General features: G+C 38.5%; 1 protein-coding gene across 1 annotated transcript in view; it reads right to left on the reverse strand.

Moving 5' to 3' along the window:
- The window catches only part of prkdc (protein kinase, DNA-activated, catalytic subunit), a 76919-nt gene that overhangs the window by 47731 nt on the left and 13600 nt on the right, over window positions 1-15588 (reverse strand). Inside the window, exons 21-37 of the mRNA XM_083675728.1 lie at window positions 15270-15377; window positions 14804-15030; window positions 13729-13823; window positions 13166-13268; window positions 12346-12479; window positions 11446-11676; window positions 10994-11220; window positions 9172-9380; window positions 8335-8467; window positions 7984-8142; window positions 5938-6141; window positions 4069-4257; window positions 3166-3270; window positions 2744-2911; window positions 2140-2267; window positions 1481-1688; window positions 524-702 (exon numbers count right to left, since the gene is read on the reverse strand). Of these exons, the coding sequence (XP_083531854.1) occupies window positions 524-702; window positions 1481-1688; window positions 2140-2267; window positions 2744-2911; window positions 3166-3270; window positions 4069-4257; window positions 5938-6141; window positions 7984-8142; window positions 8335-8467; window positions 9172-9380; window positions 10994-11220; window positions 11446-11676; window positions 12346-12479; window positions 13166-13268; window positions 13729-13823; window positions 14804-15030; window positions 15270-15377 (2807 nt within the window). The remainder of the gene's footprint in view (window positions 1-523; window positions 703-1480; window positions 1689-2139; window positions 2268-2743; window positions 2912-3165; window positions 3271-4068; window positions 4258-5937; window positions 6142-7983; window positions 8143-8334; window positions 8468-9171; window positions 9381-10993; window positions 11221-11445; window positions 11677-12345; window positions 12480-13165; window positions 13269-13728; window positions 13824-14803; window positions 15031-15269; window positions 15378-15588) is intronic.

Here is a 15588-nt window from a genome sequence, read left to right on the forward strand (position 1 = left end):
ACCTACTATAGTAGCCTGCATTATATTTATATTATTATATATATACACGTTTAGTTGTTCTCTATGTGGGAAACTTTGTTGCTTCACTGTCCCAATACTTACACTGTATGTCAGTGGAATAATCTGATTTATTAGAATGAATAAATGTTACCGTTGTGGCACTTCTAGTGTCAATGGCCTTCCCCAAACATCTTTTATCTTAGCTTACCTAGACCGAGGATGTGAATCAAGTAACGGTGGGAGGGTCTAATGAATATGAAACACCTGATTACCTGTATCACCCTGTGAGAACCAATGGGACGAAGCACACCTATGGTGGTGGTTGATGTTTCAACAAAGTGTCGAGATGTTTGTCATCCATCTATGGCCTTAGTGAACATTACATTGTTGTGTAATGTAAGATTGTTTAAGGGTTCTATACCTTTAAAACGGAGCTCATTACCAGTGATATAAATTCAGCTAAAATATAAAAATACAGCTAAATTTTCTTGCTCACAATGATACATAGTCAGTGGACCCTTACTTGATCAAAGTCTTTGAGAGCTCATTGCCTTCTGTTTGGCCTGAGCCAACGTAGGCCTGGTTGATGCGTGAGTCTTTGGAGTACACCACCTCTTTGGGAAACCGAGAGTAGAGAAGCTCCATCAGCTGGTAGCAACCATTTCTCTTGATCAACTGGGCCTCAAATGCCACTCCGTTCGACTGAAATATTAAGAAGAAGACCATTAGGAGAAGTCTTTTTTTAAGCTTAACTAAAATAATTAACAGCAATTACCAGGTATAACTGTGAAATACAGTAACAATAAAAATATAGTCACTTCCATTTGTTTGGACAGTTAGTTTATATTTTGACTCTATACTTTAGTACAGAGGGAGCTTGTGCTCAAACAAAAGTGTGCTGGCTTAGTTGCTGCCTTAAATTACAGAATCACTGCATTAAAAGGTGAGGTGCATATTTGTAATCAATAAATAAAGTTAAATAATTCATTTTTGAAAATGTTTCGGACTACATGACCATCAGACAGGGGTTCTATACTCCAGCAAAGTTATGACTATGAGGCAACAGACCTGAATGTCAGCTTTCTTTTCAGGGGATTTTTATATGTCTATATGTTCTCCATTAAAAAAATAAAAGCACTGTATGCATGAAATACCCTCCAAATAGTTTGTCAAAATACTCATGAAATACATGCATAAAGAGCTTTTATTTCTAAATGGTAAAATAGTTTTACTTGAAAATATCTCAAAGATAGGCCTAACTATCTCACTATGTAAACATATTCCACCGTAATGATACTGACGATACTGTGAGACGTTTAGCCGGCTGAGCAAGGACACAAAGTTTCTTCTGCAACGTTCCTTTTCTAATTTGATCTAAAACCCAATTTGCTAGTATACAGCCAACATTTTAATTCAAGGCTAACTGTCCAAACGCATATAACACACTCTACATAGTATATATAAAAGAGAAATACTAAACCTTAGTGAAGCGAACAAGTAGTGACGCCATGATGTCAGAGACATTAGCAATGAAAAAGTCAGTTAGGGCCTTGGTGTCACAATGGGAGGCCAGAGGCAGCAGAACCCTCTCTAGCATTGCTTGGAGCATGGACACAACAGGGACATCGCTCTGCTGAATGGTCTGGTACACTACGCTGAGCAGCAACATCTGCCGTTCACTGCTGGACCTGCTTGCACACAGACAAACACAGACAGAGAACAATTTAAAAAGCTCTTAAAATTTGTTCAAATGCAAAAATGTCTTCAGCAAGTCACTCAACAAGTTCAATTGAGTCCATCTGAGTGCAAGAATAATAGTTCATGTGATTTTGGAATTAATATATTTTGTTTTTATAGTCTCTGGTTTGTATAGGAATCAATTACACACTGTGTGGATTAGGGTCTTATGTAAATGAGGTATTTCTGTATTTACATTTTAATAAACATGTTTTCGCTTTGTCATTATGGGGTATAGTTTGTGGATTGATATTTTTTAATCAATTTTAAATTGAATTTATAACTCAACAAAATGTGGGAAAAGTGATGGGGTCTGAATACTTTCCGAAGCCACTGAAATATGGCGAAATTATACAAGGCAAATGTAGCATTGGGACGTCTGGGCATAAGTGCTTTACTCACCGTGTGGCAAGCCTTTGGAAACATGTTTGAAAAAAGTCCTCCATGATGTGCTTTTTATCCCGGCACAGAACTCCTGCCAGTAACTTCAACAGGAGGGGACTTTGAGAGAGTTCTAAGGCATCCAAAAACTGAAGAAAAATAAGAATGATAATTTAGAACATACTGTAGTGCCAGCCAAACTTTACAGTAATTAGGTCTTATTTGCATCAGTATTTTCCCCCCAGAAGGAATTCAACAGAGAGAAAAATAAAGGTTAAAGGGATAGTTAACAATAAGTGTTTCATATATTTGTTCACACATATAGGGGCTTGTCGATTGAAATTTAAGTTAAAGAGGAAAGAGGACTGATGCGAATAACCAACTTTTCCTGTTGAAATGGTCTACAAAAGTATCTCAAGTATATTTTCCCTCTGTCCACCAAAAGTATGGTCCCAAAATATGCCTTAAACATCCATCCGAAAGACAAACTTACATTTACTTCCTAGAAAGTGATTTGATGACGACAGATTTTTTTTGTTAAGTCCTCTTTTAAGAGAAAGAATAGGTAAACAGTAAATTGTTAGATGTTTTAGCCTTGCTTTTGCTGTTAAACCCTTCACTTTACCTTTCGGATACAGTCCATGTAGTTGTTGCTGTGAAGCGAGCCCTTGGGGAACTCATCAGATTGCATGGGGAAGTGAGAGGCCACCAGAGCCTCCAGAGATCTCTTTAGCTCGTCTAGGGGCTGTTCTTGTAGGGTGGTGAAGAACGGGAGCATGATGAGAGCCTGACTCTGCAGAGACAACAGCATATGATCCCTCAAACAAATAGCAAACAAACAGCCCTCAAACAAATGTCCCTGTGGGTAAAATAGAAGATTTCTATGATTTAGAAGCTCTCATAACGATCAAGAGCAAAAACATGTTAATATAACTGCACTGTTCTGCTACGTGAAATTTAAATAACATATCATGTTGCACATCGCAATGTCTCAACCATCATCAATGGCCGTCAAACCCAACCCAAACCCAACCCAAAATTCATTACCTTGAGATTTAATGGCAGTGCCTTGTCCACAACAAGTGTTGTGAAAGTGGTGAAAACCTCTTGAAATGCATCATGGTTAGGATTGGAGCACACAGATGAGTCAATCTGAGGAGAGATACAAATAAATACAACCAGTTTGACAAACTATTCAAACAGCGGAATCTATGTGCTCGGGAGATACTAAAACATTGAGGGGCGTTGTTTTTGGACACAGATCAAGCTAGGTCTTGGTTGTAGACCATATATAATAATGGCAGTTTCCATGTGAACGTTTGGCTAATACATTTGACTATCATATCTAATATTGATAATCTGACTCCATGTAATGTAATTATCACTATGTGCAAACAATTGTTGAATTTGTGCTGATTTAGTGCAAGAAAGGACAAATAGAATGAATCAAATGAGGCTTCAATAATACTGTATACTTATACAACTATTACAAGGCAAATACTTCATAGGAAAATGTTACATTCTACCCTCTATGGTAAATGATAGATAGAGAGAGAGTAGAGAGAGAGGGAGAGAGAGAGACAGAGAGATGACCACAGGTCATCGAAACAATGCTACTCAGCTCGACGAGAACCTCACAACAGGACAAAGAACAAGCTATCCTCTGACCTCTGCTTTTATCACCTTCAATCCGAAACTCATCCTCTATTTTACAAACATAACAGCATGACTCAAGCAGATTCAATGAGCAGGTATACAAGCTTTTTTAAATTGCGGCATGCTGCCACTTCTCCCATTTCATTTCAAACATCAAGGGGGTGTTTCTGGCTCACATTCTTTCTTGAGATGGTTTTAGAACCTTTAGAAGTAGACAGCTGAAAGGATCAATCTTATGCTTTTATATCCATGGAGGGTAGTGGACAAGTGTAAAGGAATAGAAGAATACTGCACCTGTAGAACCTTTGATAACAGTGAGAGGGTGGCGGTTTTGCTCTCTGGTGTGGAGGCGTCGGTGTTCCACCAGGGTCGTAGGAACTCCCACATTGGCAACACCTGTTCAACCAGCCTACTGCCTTGGATCTTCCTCACTGAACGCTCACGGAAGCTGTGGTCCAGCATGCCATTCAGCAACACACTCACCTGCCACACAAAATGCATCTGTGTAAAACCTGACACAGCAATTTATTTCAAACACAATGTATTTCAAACTTTGAGATATCTGGTGCGAAATACTGTGGGAAATGGATTATGTATTCATGCAGTTATGTACTCTGATTGGATAGCACCACCATTTTTTTGCTTTCTCTTGAAGGGATGGTTCACCATTTCCAGACTTGTACCAGTGTTTTTCCTGGTGCATTGTCAGTTTCTTTTTCAGTTTTTCTCCATTATATACACACAAAAAATAGAACTATGCACACAAGTCTGAAAACTTGAAGCTCATGTATCAACAACAAGACTCCAGACTGCTAAACTCTAAGCAATTCCATTGTTTTCACTCAAATAGAAATTCTAAATCACATTTTTGCAAAACTCTAAGCACAAATCGCATCATTTAGCACACTTAAAAGAGCATAAAAGAGGCCTCAGGTGACCTCTACTGTGTTGGGGGAAAAAATGGAGCAGCATGGAGAACACAGAGGAAGAGGAAGAATGAGAGCAAGAGGAGGAGGAGGAGGAAGAGGACGGCGAGCCAATATGTCTAATGAAATCCGCGCAACTTTGGTTGACCATGTACTCATCACCAATCATGGCCTAACAATGACCGAATCTGGGCCACGAGTCCAGCCGAATTTGAGCCGCTTCACGGTAGCCTCATTTATCCAGGCATTTAGAGATGAGAATAGGTAAGTAACCACTTCAGTAGTCTTCTATACTCTCTACAGTAATTACAGTAATGTAACTTTATGGTTTCTATGGATATCCACAGTGCTTAGAGAAATGTATAGTGTAATGTTGTTTTGTCTTATATTTATGAAATATGTGTAGCCTATACTGTATATATACAGAACTTCGTAGGCACTTCTACTGTATACTTCTAACAGAGTAGCTTGCTAGCATCAGGGGGCAAAATACATTAAGATGCTGTATTTTCATACAAAAAGTGTCTATTTATTTCAGAAATTGTAGTTGAAGAAAACTTAATTTTCACCTCTTTCCGCCAGTGGTCTGGAATTTGTATGACATAATGTTATGTTATATGGATTTCTTCTTATGTAAAAGTCATGAAATTGGGTCTTTAAACTATAAGTTAACAATTCCCAGCTTCAGCATGGTGTTTTTAGATGTACAATAATGATGCCCTCGCATAGCACATCAACACAATGAGTTAACACACAACACACAAAAATAAGAGCCTTTTTTTGGATTAGTACTCGGTATCGGCAGATACTCAAAGCTTAGTACTCGGAATCGGTATAGGCAATGAAAAAGTGGTATCGGTGCATTCCTAGAGAATTTAGTTTTTGTGAAACTGTGCTTTTAGTATTGTAAATAAGCATTCAACACGGGTCGCCAATATGGTGCTGTTTCCCGGCTTCCTTTGAAAAACGCTTTGACGATTCTATTAAACATGGTAACCACGTTTTCAGGATAGCTAAAATATATGTATCTTTTGATGCCCTAAGCAATATGTGTATTTATCAACTTAACAAAATCTGTTTACAGTGTGAATTTAAAATCTCAAATGTATCTTTGGCTTTTGACCAATCCCAGAAACCTGGCATGAGTAAGGAAGATACATTTCTACCAAGTAAATAATTAGTCATTTATGTGCCGTAAAATGAAATGCACCTTGTCCTCTTTGATGAAAGCACTTACCATGCAGGGGTTTTGCGTGGCAGCCTTCATGAGCAGTGGCACGGTAATGTCCAGGTTATGCAGCAACTCGGAGTTGATGGTCATCTGAAAGAGGCTGTAGAAGTACTCTCCGTGGGAGAAGCTGAGGAAGTTCTGATTGCGGCTTCCAGAAAGAGGCACGGAGAGCATGATGGTGTTCAACAGTAGGTCCACCACCTGAACACTCTGGGAGAAAAACAAGAGGGGGAAGGTGTACTGTCTGTTTCTACTAGGGCTGTCAAAGTCAACCCGTTAACACATGCGATTATTCATGTATTAATTCATGTTAATCGCATTTCCTTGTTTTGATCCTTACACACATTTACAACAAAGGGCACTGTTCTATAAGAGATGTGATACAGTGAATCTTCCAGATCGTTTTGAACAAAACTAAATAAATCATTAATTGTGTTTCCACCTTCTGTCTGTTCAAGGACTTTGATAAGAAGGATAGTGAACTAGACCTACTTGTCCTTGTCCCTGCGCTGTGACACTTAGTACAACTCTGCCGTTGCGAAACCCATGTTCCCCCTCAATAGCCTTGTTACAATTTCAAAATCACACATAGAAAACTATCTGAATGCATTTTCATGACTACCAAACCTTTTTTGATAGCCAACATGTCCAAGTCACTTCCTGAGGCACTATTAACATCTGTCCCAAAAGGCGAAAATGACAAATTTGCCCCCAGTACAAACATTTGGAACACTTCATAACTTAATTTGTTTGTTATAAGCCAGGAGACAACATACATATGTATTTTGAATGTGGTTTGCATGGTGGAGCATAAGAGCCGACAGACTTGTCTATAGACTTGATGCATTTGCGTAAAGACGCATAGCCACTGAAAGAAGAAGTGATTGTGTCCACTTTTACTTTATTTAACTTTAGCAAATGACTGGTGTATAGACCTTCTTGCATATATGTATAATTATATTTCATTACATGTCATTATTGCTTCAGATTTGTGTTCTGTTTTACTTGTTATCAAGCTTTTTATATATATATATATATATATACATACAGTATATATACACATTTACACCAATTATGTCAATGTGTTATATTCAATATGTAAGCTCTTTAAAATATAACATTTCGGATTCTAATGATTCTTAAGTGCTGACTAAGCACAACAGTGCATTATGAAATGATGACCTCCAAATCAAAGGTGCACATTGCCATTCCCATAGATTAAGACAAAAAGGTGCCAACAGCTTGAACCAAGCTTCCTTGGTACAATACTTGTGTTTAGTTGGCTACATGTCACTCACTGTAGCTTCAACTTCTTGTCCTTGGTCTGATATATAGTAATCAGATTTTTAAAAAACTAAAAAATTATAATGACAAAATGAAGACAAGTGAGACAGTTCCAGTGGCAGCCATACACGCCAAGTCATAACACCCCCTCCACCATATTTCAAAGATGAAGTGGTATGCCAGGGATTTTGGGCAGTTCCTTTTTTTCTCCACACGTTTGACTTGCTATCACTCTGGTACATGTTAATCTTTGTCTCATATGTCCACAAGACCCTTTTCCAGAACGCTGCAGGATCTTTTAGGTACTTTTTAGCAAACTGTAATCTGGCCCTTCTTTTATTAAAGAAAACTTAAATAAATAAGTGGAATATAGAAATGAAATAAGACAACATGTTTCCTCTTCCCAATACCATTTCCATAGTAGGCCCCTGTAAATGAAAACAACTAAAAACATAACAATCAGACTCTGATTCAAACTAAAGCAAACCAACTTGCTGTGAAAGGGGATGGTTAAGCGGGTTGAGGTGTGCAGGAATACATATTTTGTTTGTTCATTTACTATCTATTTTGTGAACTTCCACCCTATTGAGACCATTTTGATAACATGGGATGTTTCACATTCACATAGGCCTGTCTGAAACGGATACCACTGCATAATTTAAATGAATCTCACATTTGCCGACATATTAAATGTCCCTCAATCCAGATAACAAGTTGACATTTGTATTTGAACTTGCATTTGTAAAAATAAAATGAGACAGTCCTCACCTGTCCACCAAAGGAGAACGCCAGCTGCACAAGTCCATCTGCTAGTCTCCTGGTACTCACATCCATGGAAGGGAGGGCCTTCCTCTCTTCTCCAGGGGCTATGCCTTTGTACACCGCCATCAGAAGTTTGGACCCAAGGGACCGAGAATAACTAGGATCCTTTAACACACACCAGACAGCATAGTCACATATATATATATATATATACACACTGTAGAAGATATGCCAAATGGTGCAAGAGATAAAACATAGAAACAAGGCAAGCAGAGCTGATAACACCCGAAGAATTGTCAGCACAACCATGCATGCACTATGACCATTTTCCCCCTGAACACATGAACTTGAGAGTACCTGGCTATGCAGAATGGAGCTGAGGAGGTCTGCTTTGTGGATCTGCTTACAGGCGGAGAGCATCATTTCAATCTTGGCATGGCTAGCACAAGTATCAGGATGGTAGAGGTCCACACCACACAACTCCTCAACACTGGGATAAACAGCATTTATGCCATTATTAATAAACTACGTACAACTATTTCTTGGATGTTCTGGTGGTTCAGTGAAGAAAACATGACGATATTGAAACTCATAGCTGTGTATCCCACACAAAGCATAGTGTCTAACACAGCTTTATGCAAACATCAGAAAAAGGTTTGTGTACAGTACATGATATGATTGTCTGTATATTTCTAGTATTCTGTAAAGGGTTGCAAAGGATGAGACTATTACCAAGTACATTTCTAAACTTTCTTGGAAACATTCAGAACATTGGGGAATTGTAGCATGGAAGCAATAATGTCTACTGAATCTGTCTTTGGGGTGATTTGGCTACTTTAGCTACTTAGCAAGCAAGCTGACTCTAGCTGCATATTTCTCTGAAACTAAATGTTCTACCGACAAATAAGTCATATAGAAAATATAACATTTGCATGTTAAGGTAATACAATTTCTGATAATTTCCAAAGTTTCCACAGATTTATAAAATAACCAGTAAACTACCATGGTTTTGGAATGTTTCCGAAATTTACAGTAATTTTGCAACCCTAATCCTGTATAGCTATGTTGATATTCTTTTGTTTGATTTTATTGGCCTGATGGATCAAATTTCCCCTGTGATTAATAAAGTTGTACCTTATGGGCTGATTTGGACCTGAATGAGAGAGTAGATAAGGGATATTCAACAACAAAGACCTTTGGTGTGATATTTTCTTCCTGATGATGCTCTCCAGGCTGTCCCGGTATGGAGAGGCATGAATGGCCACCAGCAGGGGAACACACACCTCTGGCAAGTGCTTCATAACCTCCAAGTCAGCAATGTTAAAGCCAATCGAGGAGGGCTCACACACAACCAGAGCTGTTAGCTCAAAAAATGGGGAGCCAAAAACATCCTGCTCCAGTAGCTGAGAAGAGAGTTGGAACACATAGCAATGTGTTAACCACATAGAGAAGCACTGTTATTGTGCACGGTTAGCACTTCAATTATTTATACTTCTGAAGAAGAGATTCTCAGCTTTAATTCAATGTTTTCTTTTCTTTCAGATTGGTTTCACCATTTAGAAAGTACAACATTTTTTTAAACATACCCCCCCTATTTCAGGGCTCCAAAAGTATTTCAAAAAATCATCTGTGTCCAAATAAATCTGTGACCCATTGACCCCACCAGATGCTGGGTATCTTCTCTGGTGATGCTCTGCCAGTACTGTACTGCAGCCATCTTCAGTTGTTATTTGTCTTGAGGTCTTTTTGCCTTAAGTTCTCTTTTCAGTAAATTAAATGCATGTTCAATTGGATTTAAATCTGGAGATTGACTTGGCCACTCTCAAACTTTCCACTTTTTGGTCATCAAAAACCCCTGAGCTCACCAGTGTTTTTCTTCATTTGGATGATGTTCCAAACTGTTGTTGTTGGCAAGCCTATGGTTTTGGATATGTTTATGATATATATAGTTTATTTCTGATTTGTCAGCCCAATAATGGCTTCCTTGACTTGCAGTGACAACTCTTTGGTCTTCATGTTGACAGACACCACTAGCAGACTCCAAAATCAAGAAACATTGACAGTTCGCTTATGCCTGCGCAAATTATGTGATGGAACACACCTGACTAACCAGAATCACCTGTCCAGCCAATTCCAATACTACTGGTTCCCTGAAATAGGGGGACTATGTATAAAAACGGTTGTAATTTCTTAATAGGGAAACCAATCTGAAAAAAGAAAACACTGAATTAAAGCTGGGAATCTCTACCTCATAGTAATAAAAACTGTTGGACTATAGAGCTAAAAGAAGATAAAATGCTTCCTCTTTCTAATACATATGGAGGGAGCTGTATATCTTTCACTGACACAATTTCAGGGATGTCCACAGCTATCAGCACAGAGACATCCGCTAGACTGTAGACATCAACATTTCCGACATTTCATCCACTAGGACCCTCACAGAAACATGCATGTAAATTGTCCTTTAGGCATTTACTTAAAAACAAATTAGGGATGGAATAGGGATTATGAATAATGAGCCAGCAAACCGGTTTGCATAAAAAAATAATCAAACAGCTATGTTATGTATCATTTGTGGGAGTCTGAGTGCAATAATAATTGTTAATGTCATTTCATGTCAGAAAACAAACGCGATGCACGTGCAGATAACTAATCCGACTGATAGTCTATGATCAAAGTATCAGTTCTAAAGAATGTCTGATTTGGCCATTGCTGCTTAATTATAATTACTTCCTAAAAGTCACACATTTGTTGTATTGACTTACCATCAAAAAAACATTATTAAACATTATTAAATTCATTACATTATTTTAAAATGTATATTTTTTGGGGCACTATTCTTCTATTCTAACAGATGCTCATGCTGCTTTTCCGCCCAGAATCTGTTTACTAACATGATATACGTCTTTACCAAACTGATTTTGGATTTATTATTTTTGGTTGTTATGGTGTGTATTATGAAAATGAGAATATCTCCCAAAATGTGTAATGAGCAAAAATAATATGTAATGTTTACCTTACAAAAGTCCATCTGACATTTGACAAGCACCATTGAAGCAAACTCCATGAGTCGCACAATGATGGTGCACTTGCTATAGTTGTATTGCTCCCTTTCTCTCGGACTGAGGAGGGAGCTCTTCTGACCCACTCTGAAATAGGTCTCGACTGTGTCAAGCTCCTGTGTGGCAAGATCAGCAAGGAAGAATTTGATGGCCTTCAAAAAGCTGGACTTTTCGTTGGAGCCTATGAACATGGAAAAACTTATTAAAGTTTTTATGTGATGTGCCAGCCCTTCACAGCAAATTACATAGTTATAAAAAAAAGAGTATTCTGTTATAAAGGGAGAACATGGGTATACTGTGCATTGCAGATGAAAGAGCAAAAAAGCAATTCCTTGGTAAGGGGCACATGGCCAATATCCAATATGGTAAATAATGTATTCATTCATGGAGGCAAGAGTTGGCTTACCAAGTATCTGATGGGGCTTGACGATATGTAACCCAATGAAGGTGTTGTAGCAGTCTAGGGCAGCCAGAAGCAGGTCCATCCATTGCCGAGTGGCCCTCAGGCTGAAGGGGCCCGACAGGTCTAACAGTGTGGGCTGGGAAAGGAGTCCTCCACCTTCGAACCTGGCAATTAGAAAGCCAACGCCATGCAGCGTCAACTGCTCCTCCATCCACTGAGATGGGGATCTCTTACCTGAGATCAAGGGTTTAAAAAACACACACACACACACACACACACACACACACACACACACACACACACAGTTTCACTGATTCAAATTTGGTTTTAGCAACTTTGCTGCAGGTCAGGGCTAGCATTTAACCATGCTAGTGGAACTGGATAGGCAACCCAACCACCACTCTCAGTACATGTGTACTTCGAAACTTCTCCACAAGAAATTGTATAATGCATGTGTATCAATACTAAAATAGAGTCAAACTGAGTTGGGCCGAGCTGAGCTGAGCTGACCTGCTTACCCATCCACCATAGTTGCTGAAACAGTGCTGGAAAACACAATGTAAAAGGAAAATATCCAAGCCAGCCCTGTGGTATGTAATGCCGGGTAGTTGCCACCAAAGGCCTTTTTGGGCTACAAAACATCCTGGCTATAGTTGAAGTGGAATTCTATCATTTTTGTGTACATTTCTCATCAGAGATACCCTAATAGCTATCTTAGATTTACTTCCTGGAATAGTCTCATGACAATCACATCACTATGAGACTATTCCAGGAAGTAAATCTGAGCTCACAACTAGGAAGAATGTCTCTTCTATTAAATCTATGTTCATATTTGCCTCTTCATGGACATGCAAATTTGCACTCAGAGCGAGATCAAGTGGCACTCAAAATAGAACAGCTCACCTGGTAATAATGGTACAAATTCGTAAAAGAGCTCCATGCACTTGTGACGGCATTCTGTTTGAGGTCGGCCGCATTGCTCCAGAAGCCACATGACAACATCGGTTAAACACACTTTTTCATCTGGTCGAAATCCCCTGATGAAAAGAAAAGTGTGAGAATATTGTTTACCGTTTGCTGTAAATAATTGGCTTACTTCAGCACATGGAACTATTGTTCTTACGCATACTTATTAGTGGGCTTGCCTCAGCAAGTCCAACTATTGTTCTTCAATATCTTTAATATTATTATTATTCTATTGTTCAGTGCTAGCCTCCTATAATGTTTCAGCTCTTCACATCAATCCAACTTTAAAATGTACAGAGCCAAACCAACCAACCAACCAACCAACCCATCTTAAACCTATATTGGTTACCATAATAAGACTCTCACTTTCTTTCAACTCCCCAGCAAATCTATCTATCAATCAATCAATCTTTAAACATTTTCTACTACCAACATAAGACTAAGTTTCTTCTGGAATATAACTGTAATATCTCAAGACAAACTACATATAACGTATGTAGGTACTGTATGGACGAAAGCAGAAATTCTCCATACACATATACCTAATTCAAAGACCACCTTGTATACTGTACACCTCCTACATTTTTACCTATTGAGGATTATCAAGCGCCTCTTCTTTTTCACACAACATATAACTAACTTTAGAGACAGTAAGGCACTTTACAATAAGCCACTGTAGATGACAAAACAAGTCTATCTTCAATGACAAGTGAAGGAAATACACCAACAAAATGGAAACAGCCAGCTGGGAGCCAACCTTGGGATCCGTCTCTTTGTGCTTTGCTTATTAAGGTTGACAGCCTTGAGTTTGATGATTCTCTTCAGGTGATCAATGGCACTCCCACACTGCTGCAAGGTCCCTGAGGATTTAGAAAAAGTTTGTATTGCATCAGTATCGCCATAGGATGTGCATCATATGCATCTTGACTAAGCATGAGACTTCATAACAAAATCTCAAATTCACATATAAGGCCATGCAAACTTGATTTAATTGTTTAACGGATTTCATTTTCAGAAATGTGAGATGGCTCCGCTGTCGGCTTTCATGTTTCAACGGCTCCCACCGAAGAAAGCCCCTCGAATTTGTGGCTCATAATATGCCTACTTCGCCCATGCTTTGGCCAGGCCCGACCAGAAAACAATTCATTAATCATATTAATAATAATTTAGCATCTTTAAAATAAAATAAAAAGTGAAGCAGGGCATCCGTTAAACAATTATTCAAGTTTGTATGGTCTAACAGAACTTTTTTCATCAAAGGCATGACAGCGCTTAAGTGGTCATGTGTAATGTGAACATGAATTTAATCGCAATCATTACCCAATGATCTCTCATCTGAATGTGCCAGTGCCAGGCTTTCAACAAATATAACCAGCGTTTCAAACACAAACTGCTCCACGAGGGAATCCTCTTCCCTAGAAAATAAACAATACCAATTATTTGATTGTCTCTGATAACTTTGCCATGCTGGACTAATTGACAGTTTAATGTAATCCTTGCAATCCAAACCTGCTTGTAACATGGAAATAAACATTTTAAGAAAATACAAATACAGTAGTCTATTCCATAACACATTTTTAAGTACATACAGATAATGGATTATAACAGTACAGTACCATCATTATTATTACTACAATATTATGTTTATAATACTGTAATATTATTGTGTGAGCAAGAGAAGGCTGCCTTGCTGTAAATGTTGATGTTCGCACCCCATTATGACAGTTTTAATGATAACTACTGTTGACTACTTTTCTATCCAGTCTCAATCCCACTAAAACCCAAATCCTTACTGCTGTCTCGCAAAAATTGTCGCAAAAAAATTCCTAACTTTACTCTGTAATCATTCTGTTACATTATTAAAGTAAACTCGCGCTTATTTATGTCATACTGCATTAAAACATTTTCCCGTTTCTCTGCACTGTGAGAGAATGTATGATGATGGTATGAGAGTTGGACCCATTGTTTGGTCCTCCTTAAAATAAATTCATGAGCTTCTATAATAAACTTGATTTTGCCAATCTATCTGATAAGGCAAACCACCTTGTGGTGGCTTTCAGCACTTCACACCGTGTGTCTGCTGCAGAGGTGGTGCTAAAATTTACCCCGCTGCAATGTCTGTGTGCTCATATTAAACCCCTGCCAACTGTAACACAAGCTTAATTTGTTGATAGTAATTAAGGTGAGTTTTCAAGCGGTCGCTCTCCCCCCCTTTTTCAACTTTCTCCTCTCCTTACTCCGAGGCATTGCAATTTTGATGTTGTGCACCGTGAATAAAGGCATGGCTGTTTTCTAAAATCCATGCTTTTCCTGAACTATTTGAATTGCTAGAAATAGAATTGCTGTAGCCATTCAGGATCCGGAGTGCAGCAAACAGATTAAGATAAGACGTTACCTGAATTGTCTGTAGATGCTGTTGAATGCCAGGGCAGCGCCGAGTCTCTTGAAACCGTTTGGGTGTAGGGCAAGGCTGTAGATGCGCTTGAACAGAGATTTGATGTTTGCAGGACTCTTCTCTTGTTGCTTGGGCGTGGTCTGTTTGATGGACCACTTAACAAATTCTTGAATGCACTGGCCACAGAAGTCTCTGAGAGTGCTATCCACAGGATCAATCACTCCATCCTGAATCATAACAATATTTGTAAGAATCTTCCATAAGAAATGCAGAGCTGACCTTATTGAATCCAATTTTGCATTTTTGTTGATGCACTTTCTGGGCAACATGACACCAAAGATTTTCAGGATATTATGCTCGCTAAGTTGCATCTATTGTGGCTAAAACACAATGAACATTTACATATTTATTTATTACATATTTTCTATCAAAGATGAAGCATCAAAAAGGAAAATTACAGATTTACCATAATGGCTTCCAAAACAGCGACTGTATCCTGACTTTCAAATTTTTTGTTGTTGGTGTACCAGTGGATGAGTTGCATCACCAATGGTTCAAAGAGCTGTCTTGTTACCTGAAAACAAGTTGAATGATGGCACATTCTGTTAATTGATTAATGACCAAAAACGATGTTTTCAGTGAGTTAAGTTATGGCTTGTCAAAAGTCGCAAAAGACAGGAAATTCAAAATGAGCACCAGCACCCATAACTTCACCTATGCACTAACAAGGTGCCAGCACACAGCTTTGATTCTTGCTATAGTACTGCATATGTTGGTCTACTGCA

Source organism: Argentina silus, assembly GCF_951799395.1.
Source record: "Argentina silus genome assembly, chromosome: 1".
Taxonomy (NCBI): Eukaryota; Metazoa; Chordata; class Actinopteri; order Argentiniformes; family Argentinidae; genus Argentina; species Argentina silus.